The sequence below is a fragment of the Monodon monoceros genome, unplaced genomic scaffold (genome assembly GCF_005190385.1).
Source record: "Monodon monoceros isolate NGI ecotype Baffin Bay Population unplaced genomic scaffold, NGI_Narwhal_1 Super_Scaffold_4, whole genome shotgun sequence".
NCBI lineage: Eukaryota > Metazoa > Chordata > Mammalia > Artiodactyla > Monodontidae > Monodon > Monodon monoceros.
Genome location: NW_021703781.1, coordinates 73455017 through 73480208, shown reverse-complemented (window position 1 = coordinate 73480208; position 25192 = coordinate 73455017). Strand labels below are relative to the sequence as shown.

Here is a 25192-nt window from a genome sequence, read left to right as displayed (position 1 = left end):
TCCCCTGCGTCCACCCCTATAAATTTTGTTCGCGCCCACACCCGGGCACGACTTCTCTGGCCCCTTTCTCTCGGATCAGTGAACCTCGCCCGGGAGCGTTCCCAAATAAAGCTTGCTTAAGCTCTCCTCCGGTTTTTGGTGCCGTTCCTTACAGTAATTACTGTCCTAAGTGATAGTAAAGATAGACATACATGTCCTGAGGCCCAGCAATTCCATTTGAATTCATATGCACAATTATAAACATGCAAAGAATGAAATGACATCTGAAATGGTGAAAAATTAAGAATCTAATTATCAACAAAGGAATGCATAAGTCGTGGTATATTGATTTAACAGTATATTTTACAGCAGTTAAAGTGAACTAGGGAGCTACATATATCAACATGGATAAGTCTTGAAAATATATTAAGCACAAAAAGTAATTTGCAAAAGGATTTATTCAGGGACACAGCGTTAATGCACACTTTAAAAACACCAAATGTTAGTATATATTCTCATTGATACACACAGATGTAGTCTAAAAACAGGAAGCATACACATCAGCCTCAGGAGTGTCGTTATGTTGTGATTTCTCGTGTTAGGATTCCCTCTCCTTGTGTGAAACTCATAGCAGTTGAGGTATGTTCAGTAAGTCAAGGTGGAGTCATGGCAGAAAATGTGGAGTCCCAGCGTCTTATTGTGATAAATTAAGAGTGTTAAGGAATTTGTCTGGTAAAGCCTCAGGAAAACCATCACTGAAACAGAAGGAGCAACTGCTGGAGACAAGACCCCTTGGGCACCGTGACCATTACACCTACTGGCCGACTCCTTAGAACACTGAGATGACTTGAAGGGTCTTGGTTGGAGGACTCGACTCCTCGCTGCTGGGCTGTTGCAGATGGGACGCTGCCAGAAGGCTCTGCTGGAGCAGAAGGCGACTTTGCCTCCATGCTTGTCTCCACACCCGTTGCTGGACCAGGACTGCCACTCATGCTGAAACACCTGCTTTCCGGACTTCTGGGAGAGCTTGTTATCCCCTTGTCTAGTTTCCCTACTTTGACTAACCCGTGCTGTGTGCTAATTGTGTGCAATAAACTGAGAAACTGAGATCAGCTACCTTTTGTCTGATCTCCGGTCCTGTGATCCAAAACTGGCCTCACTGCTGGGCCCCGGTTACAAGTTACTTCTGTGGAGAGGGTGGAAGTGAAGGGTTTATGTCGGAATTCTCTTATTTCTTAAAAAAAAAAAAAAAAAAGGACAGCAAAAGCAGCTTGTGTGGAAATGGGTGCCAGTTGTACTATTTCTCACACTTACCTGTGTTATTAGAAATATTTAATAATAAAAATTTTGATGTTAAGATGTTTTAAAATGAATACCTGAACCACGTATTCTTCGGGCTTTCAAAGTAGGCTTGTTTTTAAAAATGCTAGATATAGGTCTTAAATAATATGTTCAGCATCACACTACAGAACAATTTTATGGACTTCTTAAGAACCTAACTGCAAAATATAATTATACATAATTAAACTAAAGAAACTAGTTTATCCTGGGAACTTTTACCAATGACTCTATTAGTGTCTTTGAAACAAGTCCCCCTGAGATTTAAATCAGGGGTTGCCACTCTTGGCTACATACCCAGATCACCTGGGGGTGCTTAGACTAAAAGATTTCAGCCCCACCAATTTGGACTCCGATCTAACAGACTTAGGATGAAGCCTCGGCTTCTGCATTTCTAAAATGCTCCCTGAGGTGTGTGAGTGGAAAAAAAAAATGGTTGCCTGCCAAATCAGTAAACAAAGGATGTTGCAGCCATCAAGCCATCACATTACAGCCACTCCATTGGTGAGCCCTGAGGAAACTCAGGAGGAGACAGCACAGGGTACTGGCCCCAGATAGCTTAGGTGCATATCAAAAGAATGATTTCAGTGTGCCCAAAACTCTTGCATCTTCCCACACACAGAAAAGTGCTAAATTCATTAACTTGAGATGTCTGGTTTTCTTTTAATTATCAGCAATCTTTTGATGTTCCTACCACCCGGTCTTTGGTGCAAAAACCCCTATATATCTGGGCCCCTCCCTTACCTCTTTGGAGCAGTCCCTCAGAGTGATGAGAGGCTGTCTCCCCAGCTTGAAGTCTTCAGAATGTCCGCTGAATAAAACAGAATTCTCATCTTTTAGGTTGTGCACTTTTTCAGTTGACAGGTGACTCTCATATGTAGCATGAGCTGGAATCTGTGTTTACATGCTTGACTCATGTCACCCCCTTATAACTTTCAAAAGCCAAATTATTCGCTTGTTGAACAAATGATCCACAACTGCACCTTCCCTGCTCCCCCTTCACCATGCCCCCAGTTGTTTGAACAGGTAACTATGTTCAAAAAAGCTGTTGCTTTTTTTTTGGTTTTTTTGGTTTGAACAGGTAACTATGTTCAAAAAAGCTGTTGCCCTATTTCCCATCCAGCCCACTTTCAACATCCTCCATAGGGGATAGGGGAGATCCTTATGTATCCTTCTGGTATTCTTCATATACAAACATAAGCAAGTAGAAATATAGTTGCTTATTTTCCTCCTGGTCCTTCTAAGAGAGCATGCTATGTACCATATTCTGGCCTATTTATCTATCTATTTATTTATTTATTTCCCCATGTAGCAATATATTCTGGAGATGTTTCTAACACGTAACAGAATTCCCTTTGTTATTATAAGTAATGCTGTAACAAGGGAGCTCTTTGTTGTGAATGTCTATCTGTATCTTGACTGTGGACTTGGTTACACAAATCTACAAGTGATAAAGTACCACAGAACTATATGTACACATTTCTTGGGAAGAAAACTTCTCTACTGCCTTAGGTTCTAATGGTAGAGGTTTGGTGGGGGGGGGGGTAGGAAATGACTGACAATAAATGGATTTATAGGAGAAAAGACAGTTTCTTTATATCTACAGATGTACTTTCAGGAGGCTTTGTTTAAATTTAGATAATGTTTCTTTCTTGTGGCTGCTGAACGGTCAAATGTTTTGGGTTTAGAGTAATTTTCATGCCACTCTGTTGGGCTATCCTTTCCTTGGCATTACAATAATATCAATTTCCTGGCTTCAATAACTGTACTACTGAGATAGAACCACGGGAGAATCTGAGTGGACGGGGGGACCTCTCTCTACTATTTGTATTTATGCAACTGCCTATGAATCTAATTACATGCTGCAAAGTAAAGTTTCTAAAAAAAAATGCTGCAATGAATAACTTTTGACGTACATTATTTCACATCTGTAGCACAAGCTAGAAGAGGGAAATCTCTGTCAATGTTAAAAATAAATTCAAAATACTGACAAATTTTCTCTAATTGTCCTCCGTAAAAGTTAAACCATTCTCACGCCCACTAGCAAATATATAATGGTGCCTGTTTCCCTAGAATCTTGCCAAAACAGCTTGTAGGCCAGTTTTTTTATTTCTGCATCCATCTCATAGGTAAAAAAACATTGTATCACGAAGTGTTCTTATAGCTGTCTTTCATTTACGAGTTTGCACCCCTTTTCATACATTTAAGAACATTTCTAATTCTGTTTTTGTTTACTCATGTCCTGTGCTCATTTTCCTATTCAGTTTTTCTTTTTTTTTCTATTGATTTCTAAGAGCTCAATATAAATTAAGGAAATCAGCTCTTTGGTGACAGGTGTGAGCAAAACACAGAGCTTCCCTCATCATCCAGTTACACGAGGGTAAAGTCGCAACCCACTATAGTCTCCCACCAACAGTGTACCCTAAACGTAATTCAGACTTTTTTAAAAACCTGCAGGCTCAATGAAGCACTCTGTGCTTTCTACAAAAGGGTCCCTAGATGGATATATTATCTCAGGAAGAATTTCAATGACCCCAGATTCTTCCTGTGCATAAAAAAAAAACACTAAAATCATTAACTTGAAGTATTTGTTCCTTGTGATTAGTATTAGTCTTTTATCAAGATGTATGCTTGACTGCATGTCTTTCCCTGCCGAAACCTTCGTATATATGGTGGCTCCTCCCCTACCTTTTTGGAGCAGTTTGGTTTGAGCTACTCACTGAGAGGCTATCTCCCAGGTTTAGTCATCAGTAAGTCCCTGATCTCACAACTCTCATGTTGTGCATTTTTCTTTAAGTTGACAGAGGAGCTGCACATTTTTTTCAACCACTTTGTCATCTGTCTTTTAATTTTGCGCATAGTTTTTTTGTTTTGACACGCAAAAGGTTTTGATGTTTCTGTTGTCAAAATTATCAACCTTTCTTTGATTGATGCCTTCCAGCTTTAAATTAGGATGACCTTCCTTACTCTAATAAAGGGATTTACCCATGTTTATTTTTAGAATTTTATGCATTCTATTTTTACATTTAATCTGAGTTTTTATATAGGCTAAAGATAACAGATGCATGAACAAAATTTTTCTTCTAAGTCCTTTTTGACTTAATAAGTCCAAAAAGCTCATATGATTCCAGAGCTAGATAATTAGAGTGCTCACTCTTGGTAAGCACATTTTGATGGTATTTTTTAATGTCCTCTTGCAATGAAGCAACTTTACAGATCAAGGAAAGGTAAAATAATATTACGTTATAATTAAATGTGAAATGTTAAAAAAAAAAGACAACAGGCCCCAAATGGAATCACCTGTGCTAAGCCCACATCACCAAACCAGACTTAACACCTAAATTAATTAGTTTCAACTCTTCCCAGGAGTGGAATCTTAGACCAGTCAATCTGGAATTACCTGGTCAGCACTAGTGAGGTCATCTGCTTGACAGACCCTGCTGTCCCCTAAAGGAAGGTGACTTTGTCCCAATCATCTCCCTGCTAGCAACTTTCTAGTCCCACCCCCTCCTGCCTATAAGTCTTTTATTTTGTATAGCTCTTTGGAGCTTCCTTCTGTTTACTAGACGGAATGCTGCCCAATTCATGAACTGTTGAATAAAGCCAATAAAATCTTTAAAATTTATTCGGCTGAATTTTGTTGTTTTAACAGTAAGATACTCAAAGAAGGATCTTGTAGCTCAAATAACCGTTCTCCAAGTTGGTGGAAACTAAAGAATATTTTAAAATTAAATTAACACAGTGAGATACAATTACACGCCTATCAGAATGGCTAAAATAAAAAAATTACCGACAATGCCAACTGCTGGCAAGGATGAGGAGAAACTGGATCTCTCATACACTGCTGATAGGAATGTAAAATGGTAGGGGGTCATGTTGGAAAACAGTTTCGTGGTTTCCTATAAAAATGCAGTTATCATATGACCCAGTAATTGTACTCCTGGGTATTATCCTAGAGAAACGAAAGCTTAAGTTCAAATAAAAACCTGCACTCAAATGTTCATAGCAGCTTTATTCACAATAGTCAAAAACTGGAAACAATCTGGATGTCTTTCAATAGGTGAATGGTTAAGCAACTGTGGCATGTCCCTATCATGGTATGGGGACCCACGTGGAACCTCAGATTCCAATAAAGATTATTCCAAGCCGAAGACATTTGAGATTCAACAGATGCAGAAAAAAGTCTTCTTATCTGACTAAAAGAAGCAACACTGGGAAATGAGGCTACTGTAAATCCCCTCCTGGGGGACTTTATGGAAAAGACCACTCATACTTAAACACTGTTATCATCTTTCTTACCTCATATCTGTTCAAAAATCTGTTTGGTCTTTCCTAAAGAACTCTATTTGTTTTTCCCATAGAATCAATTTCTCCCCCCTCCCATTTCCCTACTAAGTATATAAACCTTTAACTTTATTTAATGAAGCTACTTCTTTTGTTGGCTTCCCTATGCATATCAAGTAAACCTTTTCCTCAGGTTAATCTGTCTTCTGTCAGTTTAATTTGCAGGCTCCACACGCTAAACCCAAGAGGTTTTTTCCTCCTTTACAATGGAATACTACTCAGCAATAAAAAGGAACCAAGTATGATTCAGGCAACAACTTGTTTGAATGTCATAATAATTATGTTGAATGTAAAAAGCCAATTCCAAAAGGTTACAAATACATGATTCCATTTACCTAATAACCTTGAAATGATACCATTATACAGGTGGGGAACAGATCAGTGGTTATCAAGGGTTATAAACAGGTGGGGTGGCGGAGTAGGGATGTTGTGTAGTTATAAAAGGGTAAAACAGGGCTTCCCTGGTGGTGCAGTGGTTGAGAGTCCACCTGCCGATGCAGGGGGCACGGGTTCGTGCCCCGGTCCGGGAGGATCCCACATGCCGCAGAGAAGCTGGGCCCCTGAGCCATAGCTGCTGAGCCTGCACTCCACATACGGGAGAGGCCACAACAGTGAGAGGCCCGCGTACAGCAAAAAAAAAAAAAAAAAAAAAAAAGGGTAAAACAAGGGCTCCTTGTGCTGACGGAACTGTCCTGTAGTTTGACTGTGGTGGTGCATACATGTGATAAAACTGCACAGAAGTGTACAAATTTATGTGTAAAACTGGAGATACCTGAAAAAGATTGATGGTCTGCATCAATGTCAATTTCCTGGTTGTGATACTGTACTATAGTTTTGTACGATGTTACCTTTGGGGCAAATTGGATAAAGGGTGTGCAGGATCTCTTTGTATTAGGTCTTATAACTGCATGAGATTCTACAATTATCTACTGAAAATAAATACTTTTAAAGAATTGTATCACTCCTCCCCCACACCCAAAAAAGTAAATTAAATTCCTTTAAAATTAGAGAAACCAAATGTTGTAGCTTTAAAATTATAGGAATTGGTATGGCTTATGAGAATTATATCAATGATTTAGAAGAATTAATGAATAAACATTTCATTTCTTATGCCAAATACTGTGTACTGGTTGTTTAAAAGACATATATTTAGGAGGTATTCCAAAAAGGAAGTAGTAGTAGAAAGAAGGTCCTTCATGTGAAGTTTTTATATAATAAATACGAGATTAAACACCAATGTGCTTAATTATGCTCATCGCTTGTTACCGCTTTAGGGTAATTAACCTAAGCAAAATGAGAACAGTGATTTTCTGATGCTTTTGCACTCCGTGGATGTAAGGGTTAACACTGCATATAAACAGTTCTGCAGTAGGCCAGTATTTAAAACAGGATTTAGGTCTGACAGCTGTGGCTCACTGTGTAGTCAGTAGATGTCAGAACTACACTGGACACACCTTCTCCTCCTGCCTTAGGTGCTGAGGCAGGCAGAGTCACACCGAGGCAAATTTCCCTTATAGCCAAGAATGATGAGGAGGAGGTGTGATGAGGATTTGCTTATAAAGGGGAGCAGAATATGCCACCCCTAAATATGCCACTTTGGCACACTGATCGTGTTTTAAAAATAATTAATTATTTATTTATTTTTGGCTGCGTTGGGTCTTCGTTGCTGTGAGCGGGCTTTCTCTCTAGTTGCAGCGGGCGGGGGCTACTCTTCATTGCCGTGTGAGGGCTTCTCATTGTGGTGGCTTCTCTTGTTGCAGAGCACAGGCTCTAGGCACGCAGGCTTTGGTAGCTGTGGTGTGTAGGCTCCAGAGCGCAGGCTCAGTAGTTGTGGCGCACAGCTTAGCTGCTCCGTGGCACGTGGGATCTTCCTGGACCAGGGCTCGAACCCGAGTCCCCTGCATTGGCAGGCGGATTCTTAAAACACTGCGCCATCAGGAAAGTCCCCACACTGATCATTTTGAATTAAAGATACTTAAGAAATAGCAGTGCAAGAAGGATACTGACCTCCTCTGTCCCCCCTGAAAACAGGAAATAATCTCTCCTGTGAAAGGTACTCTCCCTGCACCAGGAGGGTAGAGGGCATCCTCATCAGGACAGGGAACTGAGGGCAGAGGAGGCTGTATGAACAAAGCTTGTTACTTCCTCAATAATTAGCTACCCCAAGCCCAAACCTCTTTTTCTTGTCAATTCTTCACAAATGTACCGAAAGAAATGTTTCTTTGTCTAAGGAGCATAAAAGCTGCAGGTTTTGGTCACTTCTTTGAGTCTCATATTTTTTATGGGCTCCTTTAAGTACAAAATTTGTTTTTCTCCTGTTAATCTGTCATGCCAATTTAATTATCAGACCAGCTAAAGAACCTAGAAGGGAAAAGGGGAACAGTTTTCCTCCCCTATACTTATTAATGCTGTTTTATCCTTCAGGGTTTATATGTTCTTTTGTTCAGTAAATTACACAATACTTATTTCTCTATGCCCTAATAGTTCAAGGACTTCCAGTCTTCTACTAAGCAACACTTTACTGAATTCTGACTAAACCTGGGATGTCCATTTTAAGATCTGACTTAAGTACTGCATACCTGACTTTAGATTTTAAAAGTTGATCCTGGGACTTCCCTGGTGGTGCAGTGGTTAAGAATCCGCCTACCAATGCAGGGGACACGGGTTCAAGCCCTGGTCCAGAAAGATCCCATATGACGTGGAGCAACTAAGCCTGTGCACCACAACTACTGAGCCTGCGCTCTACAGCCCACGAGCCACAACTACTGAGCCTGCGCTCTAGAGCCCGCGAGCCACAACTACTGAAGCCCGCGTGCCTAGATCCCGTGCTCTGCAAAAGAGAAGTCACCGCAATAAGATCATGCACCACAACCAAAAGTAGCCCCCGCTCGCTGCAACTAGAGAAAGCCCGCGTGCAGCAATGAAGACCCAACACAGCCCACCCACCCCCCCGCAACCAAAAAAAAGAGTTTGATCGTTTCTGTTTTCATATGCCCAAGCCAAAACTTTGGCACCAGAATCTCTCTAATCCCTGCTTGCTTCCTCCCGAAACAGTAGCTTCTGTTCTCAGGTGTTCTCGAAAACTACTAAACAGGTAACCTTTCCCTTCCATCAGTCTCAGGCTCCTCATTCCAGCCCCTAGTAGTTCCTAACAGTATCACCACCTTCTAGAAGAAGAGTAGACTGCCTCGGGAGTGGGCTAAATAAACTAAGACAGGGTACAGTGCCAGGAACCAGCATAAAGGAGACCTGTTTGCCTTCCGTGTGACCTTAGCCAAGTCAGCAAGTTCTCTTTCCCAAACTACCAGTGTACAAAAACGAAACCAGAGACTAACTTCCCTTTATTTCCAGAGGAATCTTAAAAGGTGGGATTATTAATGAACTTTTTTTTAAAAATTGTGCAATTAACTTGGGTCCAATACCTTACCAGGTACTGGGAATTTCTTTGACCCACCCTCCTTTTCAGGGAAACCAGGCTGGTAGCAGAAAGAACAGTTAAGATAGAAGTAAGGACACCTGAGCTCCAGACCAGGTGTGGCATATTCCAGTGCCCCCAGGTGAACACCAAACCGAGTCAAGGGAGCACCAGAACCTCAAGCAGTTCTTCATGGTTCAATGGACCAAGTTCATGTGCTGCCTCAATTTTCAATCCGTATCTCCATAAATTGACCCTGGGTTAGGGGGCTGTATTTTGAACTTCTCAAAAAACACTTGCCTCTGCTTTCCTTGGGTTGTTTCCTTTACATGGCACAAACTCTGCTTGTACTTTTGCTCTTAAGAAAGGACTGAAATATCCCTCTACTTCTTTTGCTCCAATTCTGAATAAAGCATGTTTGTCACAAAGCCTCCTCTGATATCCTACATTTATTCTCCTTTTGCTTTGCCTTTCTTCACCATTTACCCAGAATGGTCTGTAATGTACTCCCAAGGCTGACTTGTACCCTCCTGTGCTTCCATTCCCTCAGACGCCCCATCCCTCATCTGTGGCTTTGCCTGTCTCCTACTTCTCTAGCTCTTATTTTTCTGCTGGTCTCCAGATCCTCCTCCTGTCCAGCTTCCAAAACTCTCCAGGGGTACATTTTACTGACACTTTTTAAAGTCTAAAAGAGAATTAATTAATTTTCCTTCTGTTCCCCCTAAACTACGTTTCCTCCAGACATCCCAATCTTTTCCCACCACTAAGCCACTCCATTTAGAAAATGTGGAGTCCATCTAATTCCTCCATCTCAAGATAATTATCAGCTCTTCTCAAGTCTATTAATGTATCTTCCTCGCTAACCGTCAGTGGTATCGCCCTAGCTGAGGGCCTCATTACATCACAGGTGAACTTTTGAAATGGGTCTAAGTGGTAGCTGTGCTTTTGAGTTCCTTCTGCAAGCTACTGACCATTTAGCTTGTAAGACTCTTTGGCAAACAGCACCTCAGAATCTCAACCGCTCCTGTTGGAATCTTGAAGATCGATTCGTATAGTCAACAAACTGGGTATAGCAAATAGGTTGAGAGTTTTTTACCAGGTTGTAAGGAGAATGGTCCCTTCTTCCCACCCTTCTGGAGCACACAATAGTACAGGTCTACACCAGCGGTACTCAATCAGGGGCAATTTTGCCTTTGGTTGTCACAACTCCGGGGTGCTAAACATCCTACAGTGCACAGGACAGCCTCCCACAATTGAGAATTATTTGGCCTCAAACGTCAACAGTGCCAAAGTTGAGAAACCCTGGTCTAGCACTTAGGAAAAAAGGAATCAAGACAAATAGGAAATGTAATCATTGGGGAAAAGCGACATCAGAGAAATGACATCTCTACAAAATGCCTCGAAAGATTCAAGACTCGGTAGTTTTCAGGACCCAATGGCCTGCAAAAGATATCTTGCAGCTGTGTCTCTCCGACTCCATGCAAGGTGATTGCTCCGTCAAAGAAGCTTCTAGACCAGCCCCTAGCCCCCTTCTCACCAGCTGCCACTCCCAGCCCTCCTTACAGAAACTGAGGCCGGCTCGGCTAGAGGCCTGGAGAGAGGTCGGGGTCGTGGCCGGCCCGCGGTGAGGGTTCTGAGAGAGACCCGGCGGAGGGAGGGAAGCGCGGGCCCGGGACGTGGACCGGGCGCCCCAGTCCCGTCAGGGGAAGACCCCGCTGCCGGGGCCAAGGTCATTCGGGGCCCCCAAGACGCCCGCTGCGAGCGCACTTACCAGCGCGCCGCCGCGCAGCAGCCGAACCGTGGCTCCCTCCATCTGCGCCCCAGGACAAGCGCCGTCAAGTATCCCGGGAAGCGGCTCTGGCGGGCCTCCGGGCCGCACACCAATGCCTGGGGGCGGGTGGAGCCAGAGCCCCGCCCACAAACTCCCTTGTCCCGCCCCCTAGCCCTTACGGAAAGCCGAGATAGACAAACAGCTCCCTCTCCGCTTTCGCCCTGCTCACGCGAGAGTTAGGAAAGGCCGTGGGGCGGTAAGGGAACAGGAGACACAACAAACATGGCGGCGGTGACGAAGACGGCGGGGGCGACGGCGACAGCAGCGGCGTTGAACAAGGCGGTAGGGGTTACTCGGTGCGGCTGTCAGGAGGTAAGTAGCTGGTTACCGGCTCGGACGGCGGTGACACGGCTGAGGAGAGCGGTTAAAGAGGAGAGCGGTTAAGAAGGAGCGGCGGGAGGAGAGAGCAGGGTGTTCGCGAGGGGCTGACTCCGCCCTGAACTCAGCCTCAGGGAAGGGGCGGGCGTGGTCGGTTGTTCGGCTGGGGTCACGATCCAGGACCTTCCTGGCCCGAGCGCGGAGGGTGCGGTGTCTGGCCGCGGGAGCCCCGAGGAAGCGAGCGGTCCCTGCGGTGGCGTCGCCGTCTGGCAGGGGCTTGGCGGCTCCTGGGTAGGGAGCTGTCTCTCGCTCTGACAGGTGGTCGTGGTGGGGCGCCCCGAGGTTTGCGTCTTCACCGGGTCCCGGGGCCAGGGGATCAGCCGAGGTGCGGGTCTCCTAGGTGTTCCGAATCCTGGTGAGGATGCCGCCCCGACGCCAGTTCCGGGCTGCTCGTTGGGAGGACTTTTTAGAGCCTCCGTCTTTTATCTGACGGTGGTCCTTCCTAGATCCGTTTCTACTGCTTGTGCACTCTAATTTTGGGGAGATGTGAGGTTTGGGGAGGATTTTTCAGCGAAGAACTGTTGAAGTTCGTTCAGGATTTGTCTTTTAATAAACTGTCCGGCGTGCGAGTAGTCAAGCCATGCATCTAGTAAGTGCTGGGTAAATTGAATCTAAATAGAAGTTAAACCGGTTCCAGCTGCCACTAACCACGTGGCCCATTTAGTGTCCCCTTAGTGTGCTGTTTAGGCCCGAAGAGGAGTGACAAGTGGGAGAAGTAAAGCCGTTTTAAATTGTGAGCTCTACAGAACTTCAGTTTGGAAGAAACACAACTTCCTTAGAACAACTTTTTAAACGTCTGGACTAACAGTTTTACAAATCCTGTTTAATTTTGATTTATGTTGTGCATTCAACACAGCTACAGGTTAATACAAGTTTGGGAGTTTGTTGCAGCGAATTGAGACGTTTTGTGTTTTTTGCCCCCAGGGGTCCCAAGTGTTTCCCAAGAAAACCCTAAGTGTTTTGAGTTGCGATAGAGAGGATAATAAAGATGGGAATCAGATGTGCTGTTATTGGGCGTGCCTGGTGGGTTTTCTTTTCTAAACCTTTTCTCACAAATGTTTCCGTGTGGGGCTAGGCTAGTACCTTGTTTTTATGCAGTTGTAACTGTTCAACAGTACTAAGCCTGAGCCCCTGAGCCTCTTAGAAGTGTACTACGAACAAATGAAGTTAATAACTTAATTTGGAAAGACAGTAACATTTTTGCCAAAAAATGAAATCCACCAGTGGAAAAAAAAACGATAGTCGCACTGATGCATGTTACTCTTTGGTGATTACTTGGAGCTTTTGCTGAAGTGAACCTGCTGCTTTGTTGTTTGTCTGTTAGCTTAGTTTTCTTTTCTGGTAGTGGTAAAATTGGCACAAGTTATTTTGTTAGCTTATTAAACCCGTAGATCCTAATTTTTTGTCACAAAGGTTTTGATTTGTGGTGTATTTTTCTTTGCAGACCTCTGTATGGCTTTTCAATTTTAGTTGAAATTCCCTCCATGGCCTTTTGGAGTCCTTTGGTGTATCTCCAGAGTAAATTTCGATTACTCTACATTTCATCCATGTTGGAGTGGCAAGAAAAAGGAGGAACTGATTTGGGGTGAAAAGGTTAGATTGTGTAACTCCTCTTTTTTATTTTTCCCAGCTTGTATTTATTTAAGTTTTGCTTTTATATTATGTTTTCTGATTTCTCAGCACCTCATAATGTCCCTTTTTGCCTTCAGAGAATTGTTTTTTTGATGGTTATGTAATCAGAGGAAATGTGTTCTAATTCTTTTTGAAGTCCATGTTATTCTCTGTACAAACGAAACCTCATTTGTTAGACTTCTCCATTGATATGTATTCTATGGCAGAGTAAATCTTTCAGTGACCATAATTATTAAGCTATAAAAGTAAACACATTCAGGGGCTTCCCTGGTGGCACATGGTTGAGAGTCCGCCTGCCGATGCAGGGGACACGGGTTCGTGCCCCGGTCCGGGAAGATCCCACGTGCGGTGGAGCGGCTGGGCCCGTGAGCCATGGCCGCTGAGCCTGCGCGTCCGGAGCCTGTGCTCCGCAACAGGAGAGGCCACAACACTGAGAGTCCCGCGTACTGCAAAAAAAAAAAAAAAAAAAGCAAACACATTCAATAGAATTGCAGTCACTTAATGTGTATAGGCCTGCCTAAACCCCAAATTAAGTTACTGTATAAGGAAGTTAGTTGTTAGTTACCTTATGTTAAATAACCCTACCAGAAATGGTAGATGAATAAAATAGATCCTACTATTGCCTAATCATGTTCTCAAAATCTAGAGTTTGGGAGGAGGGTAGGTTAAAGAGCCCTTTCTGGTTCTTATATCACCTCTATTTCATAGTTGTGGTTGTCTTCTAATTTGCATCATGATGCCTCTGTTTTACATTGTTTGCTCCTGCTTAAGAGGAGTTGGTTGTGTGTGTATTGATGGACAACTTGCCTTTTATGAAACTGAAGATCAGAGGACTTGAATATCAGAACCCAACGAAGGTCAAGAATAGTTTGTTACCTGCTTAAAGATGAAGACGTTTTTGTATTCTTTGTTCTTTGGGGATATCAAAGCTTATTTCTCAAATGCTTCTTTCTTCACTAGCATGGGTAGTCTCTGGTTGTTTTCTAAGAACCTTATTTGTGAGTTTTGAATGGATAGTTTGGGAGAGCTATTGGCATAAAAATAATTTAGGTGCATTCTAGCCAGTTTCTTCATAGACATGTATCTGTACCCCATGGAATACCATACCAACTTAACTTTAATCAGAGGGATCACAGGGAGGACTCAGAAATTTTGCTGTATCATAAGAAATGATAATCATAAAGTATGGGAATGAGAGCATTATAGTTTGCTGATTCCTAACGTAGATTTTTATGTTACATTCACAAAGGTTTTAAAATTTATCACTGTCTTAGATGCATCTCTAGATACTAGTTAATTTATGGAGTTCTTAGATTAAACATTTGGTCCTAAGACTGGATTACTTTATTAAAGACAGGAAGATGGTTTGGATACAAAACTTTTTTTTTTTTGATATCAAGAAGTCTTCTGTAGTTTCAGAAGTATTCTTTTTCTATTTATTGTGCTTAGAAATACTGACTTGAGATGGAGAAAGCTGGGGTTTGAACCATAGAGTCCATCCGGATTTAGGCATCTTTCATGCATACTCATCTCTTCTGCAGACTTGAGCTCTGCAAGCGCCTGTAATGCTGCATGGCGGGGAGGTGATGTAGGTCAAGTGGGCACAAAAATGCTTAGGGATGGAAAGACAAATTTTAAATCATTGCAGAATGTCTACAACTATAAACCATATCAGTATATTTAAAATTCTTAAGAATAGAGTTTCTCTCAAGTTTACAGTGTATCTTCCCTTTTTTCATTGGCATGCTTTATTGTTGTTTTTTTTAAGTCCATCATGCATTTTGATTGAAAATCGGCATGCAATTTTTGGCGGGGAACACAGTGAAACTTATAATGTGACAATGTGATAATAGCCAAGACTGTCAAAATATGCCAGTCGTTCTCTGTGATTAGGCTTATTTGAGTTCTTAAAACTTGAGATGCATGTATAAAAATATCATTTTCTTCTTAATGGCAGTCCTGTGCCTTTTTTTTCTGCATTATCACATGTACCTTAGCAGTGTTATGCTTTCTAATCAGGATTTGGTAAGATTGATCTTGCTTATTGAAGCCTATCAGAGTATGTTCAGATATTTTCCAGTGGCAACATCAGTTTTCATGTGAACTGATTGGCAAGAGGTGATGCAAAGTTGCAATGAAATACCAGGATTTCTTTCTAAATTATAGGTTTTATAATTAGAACACAGACAATCTGTAGGGCCTTACAGCTTTTACAATTTAAAAAACAACTTCCCACATCTTATTCTTTTCTTTTTTGGGGGGGCGGAGGGAGAGGTATCTCCCTGTCCTTACACCTTTTATTACTTTTTTCCTTTTTATATTGTGGGGTCTTTACCTGCTGCAGTACTGTTGAATAGCTGTAGTGATGCAAGCATGCTTGCCTTCTTGATTCTAAAGGGAATGCATCTAAATTTTCTCCATTGTGATGTAGATTTTTGGAAGTTAGCCTTTAGCAGCTTGAGAAAGTGAAAAACATTCTAAGTTGGAGTAAATTGCTCTGTTGTTTCCTTGCACCCAGTGTTGCCTTTGATACTCAATATCTGATTGTTTTTCTTATGTGGGTGGGCTGCTCTTCCTCACTAGAAAGTTTCATATTATTCTCTTTGACCTTGAGATTTTAAAATTTCACAATAATGTGTCTAAGTGTTATTTATTGTTATATAATCTATTTTGCACTCTATGAACCCTTTCAGATTGAATTGAAAGGAATCTTTAATTCTGGAAATTTCTTGACCATTTTTTAAAAAAGCATTTCTCTTCTTTATTTTCTCTGTCTTTTCGGAACTCATTCTTCATCTTTATCTGCTATATTTCTTACCTTTTTATGTATACTTTTACGTTGCTCCCCATTCCTGTATGTTTTGAGGTGTGGGTTTTCTTTTTCAGTTTTGTTGAGATATAATCTTATTATAGATTATTTTTTAATTTTATCCCCACCCCACCCCCCGCCAGTACGCGGGCCTCTCAGTGTTGTGGCCTCTCCCGTTGCGGAGCACAGGCTCCAGACGCGCAGGCTCAGCGGCCATGGCTCACGGGCCCAGCCGCTCCGCGGCATGTGGGATCTTCCCGGACCGGGGCACAAACCTTATTCTTGGTAATCTTTTTCATTGGAGCCGACTGGCCCACTTTTTTTCCCCCTAACCAGAGGGCAAATTTTAAAGGACAAATAATCAGCAGAATCAAGTATAGTCATAAAACGAATACTAATCAGTGATTAGGAAACAGAGGAGCAGTTCAAGTCAACAAGGTAAGATGGGAAAAGAAGCAACTGAAACAAACTTGTTCAGAAACCAGCAGTAATCCTTAAGATTGAGAAAGCAGAGCCAGACTAAAGCAAGTGATTTAAAGAGTAAAATCAGAAGAGTTTGGGAAATTGTAAATTGATTTGGAAAATTGCAAATTGCCATATGTGAATAATTGAGACTGAGGTGGACCATACCATGTTTGTTTCATTGTAACTAAAAAAGAGATATATACAATGGTAACATAAGACACTTGGAATCTGGGACAGTGAGGAATTTCTTAATCCAAGGTATAACCATTTTTGGCTGCAGAAATAGCTACTGTCATCTGAGAACATGCCATAAACTACACATCTTGCAAGATACTTTACACGTATCTGTAAAACTTAAAACAGCGCTGCAAATTGGTATTATTATCTCATTTTACGAAGTAGGAAACTAAGGCTAGAGAAGACCCTGTTCAGAGTCTTTAAGCTAGTAAGTTTGACCTAATAACATAATATTCTGTTGATGCAGAGGACAGATTTTCAGTAGCTTCAACTTTCTAGAAAACAGTGAAAAGAGATAGTAATAATAATAAACCCTTAGGCATCTTCTAAGAAGGGAGGAAAGGAACTATTCATACGTGTTACATCAAGAAAAGTGAGAATTTGGTCACCTGCAGGTTCTTATTTGGCTAAATTGTTCAGAGTAAAGAACAAATTAAATATAAGAAGAGAGGAAGACAAGAAATACAAAAGTAAAATATATCAGTCTGGGGCCAGTAAACAAGGGAAAGCAAAACTAGTCCTGTGTTCCTTACTAGTTCCTAATAAGGAACTAATTGTTATACAGTTCAGTGATCTATAGTAGCAACACAGTCAAGGTAGTCTGTTTCCAGTAGATTTCTAGTTAAGTCAATTAAAATAGAAGTCTTAGTTCTTAAAATGTTGCTCAAGATTTTGTTAATTAGAAAATGTGCTTTTATCTCATTTCCACAACCCCACATTTCTTGCCACTAAAAAACTTAGGCTGAAAAGGACTCAGAGTAGTCCAAATATTCTTGAAGAAGAAAAACAACTGATGGACTTAAATTACTGAGATATTAAGGTTTTTATTATTAAGACTGTGTGGTGTTAGTGTGAGGATAGACAAAAATAGACCAGTGGAACAGAACAGAGAATCCAGAAGTAGAATCACATATATGATCACCTGATTAGGAAGGTGATAAAAGAGTCTAGTGGAGAAAGGCTGTTCTATTAAATGCATGTTGTTAGGACAGTTGGATATCTCATTGGGGAAAAAATATATTTTGATTCTTACTTCACCATACACAAAGCTCAATTCCAGATAAAAATATGAAAGGTAAAAAAAAATAATAAAATTTTTAGAAGAAAATACAGGAGAACATCTGCATGTAAAATATAGGCAAGGACACCAACAACTAACTGTAAAGGGTGGTGGTGGGGAAATGGGTAAATTGGACTATATTAAGAACGTCTGTTCATCAAAAATTACCATTAAAATGAAAAGGAGGCAACCACAGAGTGGGAGAAGTACTTAACATATACATATCTAATAAAGAACCCATATCCAGAATATTTGATGAACTCTTACATATTACTTAGAAAAAGATGGACAACCTAATAGAAAAATGAACGTGAACAGATACTTCAATGGGTATGAAATAGAGGTTATCTAAGTGGGTAATTGAAGTACACAGCTTAATTAATTGTCAAGCCATACAAATTAAAACCAGTGCGATACCACTGTACACCCACCAGAGTGGCTAAAATGAAAAAGGCAAAAAAATACCTGAGTGTTGGTGAGGACGTGTAGCAACAAAACTCTTGTCCCCCTCTGGTGGGAGTGTAAATTGGTACAGTCACTTTGAAAAACTATTTGGCATTATCTAAAGCTGAATATATGCATACCTGGTGGCCCAGCAATTTCAGAAGTCAGGGTTGTGGAGCCCTTGCTGGTGCACGGGGGGGATTAGTACTGGAAGGGTGCACAGGGGGGCTCCTGGGATGCTGGTAGCCTTCTGTTTCTTGACATTGGTGCTGATTTTAGGGATGTGTTCATTTTGTGATGATTCACCGAGCTCTACCTTTAGGATTGATGTGCTTTTCTGTGTGTATGTTATGCTTTGAGAAAAGGTTAAGCATATATACAGAGAAGTGACTAATCTTTAGCTTTAAATGCCTGCTACTGGCTATTAAAGATGAGAACTTGGGCTTCCCTGGTGGCGCAGTGGTTGAGAGTCCGCCTGCCGATGCAGGGGACACAGGTTCGTGCCCCGGTCCGGGAAGATCCCACGTGCTGCGGAGCGGCTGGGCCCGTGAGCCATGGCCGCTGGGCCTGTGCGTCCCGAGCCTGTGCTCCGCAACGGGAGAGGCCACAACAGTGAGAGGCCCACGTACCGGAAAAAAAAAAAAAGATGAGAACTTTTTTAGACAGTAAATTACTCATTAAATAGTTGGGTTTAGGGAAAGAAATTTTTAGCATATGGCATATTTAAGAAGACCATATACATTTACATAAATATATTTTTATTGGAAGAAAAAGACCTGTTGTCTCCTAGGTGCTAGACTTCCTCAGCTTGTTCTCACTAGAAAACTTTTTGGTTATTTGATTTGCGAATTTGGGCTATAAACCTATGTGAGGACCAGTTTAGTTTATGACTACAAAATCTGACATGAGGCTTATTCTCTGTACATCAGCATCAGGGATATTTTTGTTTAATTTTTTTTTTTTCCTTATTGTCAGAATGAGTAGGATGATGGGTGGTGGCAGAGGTAGTGATTTGGATTTCTAGGGCAGGGGTCAGGAAACTGTAGCCCATAGGCCAAACCTGGCTCTGTTCCTGTTTTTGTAAAGCTTTATTGGAACACGGTCACACTTATTCCTTTACATATTGTCTATGGCTGCTTTTAACTATAATGACAGTTAGGTGGTTGCAGCTGAGACCGCATGACCTGCAAAGGCTAAAATATTTACTGTGTGGTCTTTTACAGAAAGTTTGCCACCCCCTGTTGTAGATCACCTACTTCTAGAGTACTCATTCATGTGAACCCTATGTTTTAAGAGCCCTTGCTGTCCGATATGATAGTCACTAGCCACGAGTGGCTATTTCACTTTTAAATTAATAAAATAAGAAACTCAAGTCATTTGTATTAGCGACATTTAAGCCCTCAGTAGCTACATGTGGCTGGTAGCGACCGGATTGGACACGCAGGTATGCTCCATGTCCATCATCCACAAATGCTCTGCCACAGCCCCGATTGAGCCACTTGGTTTCTCTGCTGTCTCATTCATTGATAATCCCTGCTGATATTCCTGTTTATTTCTTCTGAATTTTTCTCTTTTTTCCTCTCCTTGTAATTTCTTTCTATCCTCTAAAAACTAAGTTTGAATCCCAGTTTATTTAAATATTAAATATATTAATTGTTCACCATTTTGTGTTTCTTTAGTTCATCAGGAAGATTATAAGATACTTAAAGGCGGGGACTGTGTTCTCTGTGGCTTTGTAGTGCCTGGCACATAATAATCTTTGTCACTGTTGTTGTTTTAATACGTACTATATCTCCCTAAATAACGTAAAATTATTTCATTGTTTTCCCCCGTAGGTATAACGAACTGTAAACTAAAAAAAAATCAAAAGCAAAGATGGGTGAAAAGAAACCAGAGCCTTTGGACTTTGTGAAAGATTTCCAGGAATACCTGACTCAGCAGACCCATCATGTCAACATGATTTCTGGATCAGTTAGTGGGGACAAAGAAGCAGAGGCTCTTCAGGGAGGTAGACTTATCTTAATACTATTAAATAATTCACTTTTTATAAATATATTAGTGTTTGTGTGTCATTACCCATAGTATGAAGCCCACTACTGTTCACTAATGTGAATCATTCCCTTTTTCCTAGAAAGATAGGGGCAGTTTTTTTCCCCTTCTTTAAACATGTCAAGTTTTTGCTGAGGGAAAGTAAAGCTCCAGCAGGGCTTACCGTGGCCCAGAGATGCATTATGGTCTTGTGGGAAGGTTAGGGGTTCTAAATTCCCTTCCCATTCTCCCGGTTCTGTTAACTAACAGCAGACACAAGGAACCAAAAGGGGGTCCAGCTTCATTACACAAGGGGTTTGGCCATTAGGAAATCTGGGTTAGACCTGAGACAAAATAGGGGTTTCTGTTTCTTCTCTTAAAATGAAGAGAAGGCCAACCATGTATACCCACCTAGGAGGAGAAATCAGAGTAGAGAAAGCAGTGACCTACTTGAGCCTATTCTACCTGACCTACAGATAGACTGTCTGGTTTGCTTACTACACGAAGACTGGAATCTATTTGTGAACTTAGCTCAGGAGGTAGCAAACTACAGGCAGTGGGCCCCATCTGGACTGCTGTTTTTACACGACCTGCAAGCTAAGAGTGGTTTCTACATTTTTAAATGGTTGGGGTGTGGGGGAAACAAAAGAAAAATAATGTCATGATGTGAAAATTATATGAAATTCCAACTTTAGCATCCATAAATAAAGTCTTATTGAAACATTGCCATGCTTGCTTGTTTACCTGTTTTCTATAGCTGTTTTTGAGTTACAACAGCAGAGTTGAGTAGCTGGGATAGAGATCATGTGGCCCACAAAGCCTGAAGTATTTGCTATCTGACCTTTATAGGAAAAATTTGCTAACCCTTGACCTAGGTGGTCTAGGGCCTTGTAATCCAGGGACCAGCAACAGCAGAGACCGGGCATCACCTGGGAGCTTGTGAGAGGTACAAAACGTCAGGTGCCACCCCAAATCTCCTGAACCAGAAGCTGTATTTTAATACGATCCCCAAGTGATTTCGTATACATATTCTGTTTCAGGAGTTACTGGCTTGGGAAAGCAATGGGAGAAGGGGGGACACTGAACCTTGCTGTCCCTCCAATGCAACGGACCTGTTGGATGTTGGACTTGCACCAACTAGCAAAGTCACTTCTCTTCTCCTAGTGAAGGATAGAGGAAACAGAGCAAAGGGCTTGAATTGTCTGCACCTGCACTGCTACCTCCTGCAGATGGAGTAGAAATGCTTTTCCCGTGAAGCTGTAGGAACAAACATTTCCCTCTTAATACTTTAGTGAACAATTCTTGGACTGAGATCCAAGAGAGCAGGGTTGTGGTCCCCCGTGTGTTGGTTTTCCAGATTATGAGCACTTGCCCCTTCAGTTTCTTTATCTATACAAAGAAGTAGTTTGACTAGGTTAAAAGCAAACAGCCAAACATCTCTTAACTCTGAAATTCTTACAGATCATAACATTCAGAGGTATCATACAATATTTCCCTATATGTGCTTAATTAGAATTTTAAGATCCTAAATGCAACCCAAAATCTAGAACATATGTGTAAGCTGAGTGGAACTGCAAAACTCAACATTAATTGTTTTAGATTAAATAGATTAGGATTTGGGGAGATGATCATGACTGCCCATTGTATTTGTAGAAGTGGCTAGAATCTTAAACATGTGTAACTGCCATCACTGTTTACCCCCCTCTGTCTCCTTATCTGTCAAATAAATACCATACCTTGTTACCTTACTCAGAAGTATGTTGAGGACTGATATAATTTATGTGTTAGTAATTTGAAATCCCCCAATAGAATACTGCTTTTGTATAAAGTTAACCTCAGTTCAGAAAGACTGTGATTTTTGTGAATTTAACTTTTGTGCTAAGCAAACTGTCAATTTATGAAAGATTTTCTACCACTCCACACTAAATTGCTAAATTGAGTTGATTCTGAGATGCATAATTTCTTTTGCTATATTTGTTTATAGCTGGAACAGATGGTGATCAAAATGGACTTGATCACCCATCTGTTGAAGTTTCCCTGGATGAAAACTCAGGAATGTTAGTAGACGGGTTTGAAAGGACCTTTGATGGGAAGCTCAAGTGTCGGTACTGCAACTATGCCAGCAAAGGCACCGCACGGCTCATTGAACACATTAGAATCCACACAGGTAACGGAGAAGTGGCTGGAGAGGGCATTTCTTTACGGGCAGGTTGATCTATCATATAAATAGTTGTGATAGTTTGAAAATGAAGGTGGATGTAAGGTTTGAATAAATGGAGAAGTGACTCCATTTTTGCACAGCAATAGCACGCAGCATCCAAGGAAGTGAGGCCCCTTGTACAGCTTCCCCTTCCTTAGCCATCTTCCTTCTGAATCTAAATAATCTCAGCATCTGTCTGCTTCTCAGGTTGGGCAGGTTAATGCTGAAGACAGCATGAAGTGATAAAATGTTTTTATCTTTATCCTTACTAAGTACGTTTCCTTTGCAGACCAGGGAAAAGGTTTCTGTACGGTTGCAGGCTACACTGCTAACCCTCAGATGTCACCTTAGCCATCCCTTCTGTGAAAGGGATTCATTCCACTAGTCCGTATAGTATAAAGGTTGTTATATGCAGGTTTATTAATAAATTTTAATAATTTTTTTGCAAATGTGTTATTCTGAAAAAGCATTTTATTTTTTGATCAATTTCTAAATCTAATGAATGGACAAAATGTGAAACTTTTCATAAATGAGCTACTCTTGCAGTTTCTCCCCCATTTTTCTTTTTAAACAGGTGAGAAACCTCATAGATGTCACTTATGTCCATTTGCATCTGCTTATGAGCGTCATCTGGAAGCCCATATGCGTTCCCATACAGGAGAAAAACCATATAAATGTGAATTGTGTTCCTTCCGCTGCAGTGATCGAAGTAACCTGTCCCATCATCGAAGGCGCAAGCATAAAATGGTACCAATTAAAGGTACTAGGTCTTCCTTAAGCAGCAAGAAGATGTGGGGGGTTTTACAGAAGAAAACAAGCAATCTGGGCTATAGCAGACGAGCACTAATCAACTTAAGCCCACCTTCCATGGTGGTTCAGAAGCCAGACTACCTTAATGACTTTACCCATGAAATCCCGAATATCCAGACTGACTCCTATGAAAGTATGGCAAAACCCACACCAGCTGGTGGCCTGCCAAGGGACCCCCAAGAACTCATGGTTGACAACCCTTTAAACCAGCTGTCAACTCTAGCAGGACAGTTGTCCAGTTTGCCACCTGAAAACCAAAACCCCGCATCCCCTGATGTAGTTCCCTGCCCTGATGAGAAGCCTTTCATGATGCAGCAGCCCTCTGCTCAAGCAGTAGTTTCTGCCGTGTCAGCCAGTATTCCTCAGAGCTCCTCTCCCACTAGCCCTGAAGCTCGGCCATCACATAGTCAGAGGAACTATAGTCCGGTGGCAGGTCCGAGCAGTGAACCAAGTGCTCACACGAGTACTCCCAGCATGGGAAACAGTCAGCCAAGCACTCCAGCTCCGACCCTGCCGGTCCAGGACCCTCAGCTTCTACACCACTGCCAGCACTGTGACATGTACTTTGCCGACAATATCCTTTACACTATTCATATGGGATGTCATGGGTATGAAAATCCTTTTCAGTGTAACATATGTGGATGCAAATGTAAAAACAAGTATGATTTTGCCTGTCATTTTGCAAGAGGGCAACATAACCAACACTGATGGGAAACAATCACGTTATGCTTTACTTGGTTTGCCTTTTTGTGTTTTGTAGTTTACTGTTGTTTTCTGCAGGGGAGGAGTGGGGGGTGTCGTCCCTATTAAGGTGTTGCTAATTTAAAGTCTTATACATACAGAGTATAAATTTGACAGTGGAAACAAAATTTTTTTCTTTTTTTTTCCTTCCATAAAAACCTCATCAGGGTCATTTATGTATTAGAACAGTTGGACACGTTGGTGTCTGTTTTTTCCTTTCATTTAGACATTTGAGAATTGGAGTGCAATGATGATCTTACAAGTGGTCATTTAAATTTCTCACATTTATGGTCCATAAAAACTTCAAGGCTGATAGATACCCTTGATTTCAACATCTACACTGCAGCTAGATGTTATTTCTGCCATAATTTCAAAATGGTAAATTACTTTCTCTTACAAAATCTGTTACAATTTATTTCAATGTTTAGTGGAGGAATTGCCTTTAAAATTGCCATTAATTAAAAACTATTTAGTAAACATAGCTTAGTTGAATCAGTAGTTTAATTTCAACTGATAATAGTAAAGCAATTTCAGTGTAGTAAATCTTTCTTTTTTCCATAAGGGAAAATATAAAACACTTAATTCTTTTAAAATTAAAGTTATAAAAATAGGTAAAAGTTCTGAAAAGAAATGAAACTTAAGACTTTAAATTGAAAATGGAGTTTAATATTTAAAATACCTGCCTATTCAACTTGTAGTTTAAACACACAGCAATTTTCCATTGGATTCTTTTTATTATACTTGTAATTTATTTTAAAAACTACAGGTAAATACATGAGAACGCTAGAAATATCAGAGGATTATCTATGAGGATGCCTTTTTTCCTTTTAATCTGAACTGTTCATTTGAACCTTCATTCTGATGTTACACGGGAGGTTGATAACGATACTGAGAATCTGTTATTCCTTCTATTCCTTTGATGACCAAAGAGGTACAGTGGAAGTCATCCATCTTATTCCTAGGAAATGCGGTCCTTCCCGCCAAAATCTGAAGTTTCCTTTTCCTGCCTTCTATCCATATATTGCCCCATAATTTTCAAGAAAAGGTAGGTATAGAAACACATGGGAAAGTGTGATGGTGAAGTGATATTTACAAAAATGAGAACATATGTCCAAAATGAATTCTGGACTCCTCTTCAGAATTGGCCATTTAAGATATTTTCTGTGAATTCAAGTTGTAATGCTTATTTGCAGTTTTACCAGTCTTTAATGTACAGCAAGAAAACTATATAAAACTGTGAATTGAATCATCATTAGTAGAAGAGGATAAAAAAAGTGTGGAAATAGATATAAAAATGAATTTAAACATGATACTTAATTTGTTTACAAAAATAAAACTTGCTGTATAAATCCACAGTAACTAACTTTGACTAGGAGGCTGTTTTGTGTAATAACTGGCGTACTCTGAGGACAGCTTGGTCAAACAATAAAATACATTGTTACTAACTGTTGGTTTCTGTGTACTTTGCAAAATTTTTATTT

The 25192-nt window shown here is 40.9% G+C and overlaps 2 protein-coding genes across 5 annotated transcripts in view; one reads left to right on the top strand and one right to left on the bottom strand.

Annotated features, from left to right (window-relative positions):
- Positions 1-10961, bottom strand: part of ACADSB (acyl-CoA dehydrogenase short/branched chain) — a 35894-nt gene extending 24933 nt beyond the window's left edge. For all 3 annotated transcript variants that reach the window (XR_003790541.1, XM_029201049.1, XM_029201051.1), the window contains exon 1: positions 10848-10961. Coding sequence is in view for 2 of the 3 variants with exons in the window: in XM_029201049.1 (XP_029056882.1) it covers positions 10848-10889 (42 nt within the window). In the remaining variant the exon portion in view is untranslated. The remainder of the gene's footprint in view (positions 1-10847) is intronic.
- A 137-nt stretch (positions 10962-11098) lies between these two features.
- Positions 11099-25156, top strand: IKZF5 (IKAROS family zinc finger 5). 2 transcript variants are annotated; one of them, XM_029245807.1, is made up of 5 exons: positions 11099-11219; positions 12730-12878; positions 19768-19940; positions 21945-22127; positions 22735-25156. In XM_029245807.1, the coding sequence occupies exons 3-5, from the start codon at positions 19808-19810 to the stop codon at positions 23676-23678; spliced, it is 1260 nt and encodes a 419-aa protein (XP_029101640.1). In that variant the 5' UTR covers positions 11099-11219; positions 12730-12878; positions 19768-19807; the 3' UTR covers positions 23679-25156. The 2 variants fall into 2 exon arrangements, with proteins under 2 accessions (XP_029101640.1, XP_029101641.1); XM_029245808.1 differs by lacking the exons at positions 11099-11219; positions 12730-12878; positions 19768-19940 and adding an exon at positions 19957-21219 and having other exon boundaries at positions 22735-24187.
- The last annotated feature ends 36 nt before the right edge of the window (positions 25157-25192 follow it).

Excerpts from the sequence above, each read along its gene's own strand:
- IKZF5 (XM_029245807.1), top strand. The coding sequence starts at position 19,808 with ATGGGTGAAAAGAAACCAGAGCCTTTGGACTTTGTGAAAGATTTCCAG. Across the intron at positions 19,941-21,944 it reads AGCAGAGGCTCTTCAGGGAG|CTGGAACAGATGGTGATCAA; the intron begins GTAGACTTATCT and ends ATTTGTTTATAG. Across the intron at positions 22,128-22,734 it reads ACACATTAGAATCCACACAG|GTGAGAAACCTCATAGATGT; the intron begins GTAACGGAGAAG and ends CTTTTTAAACAG.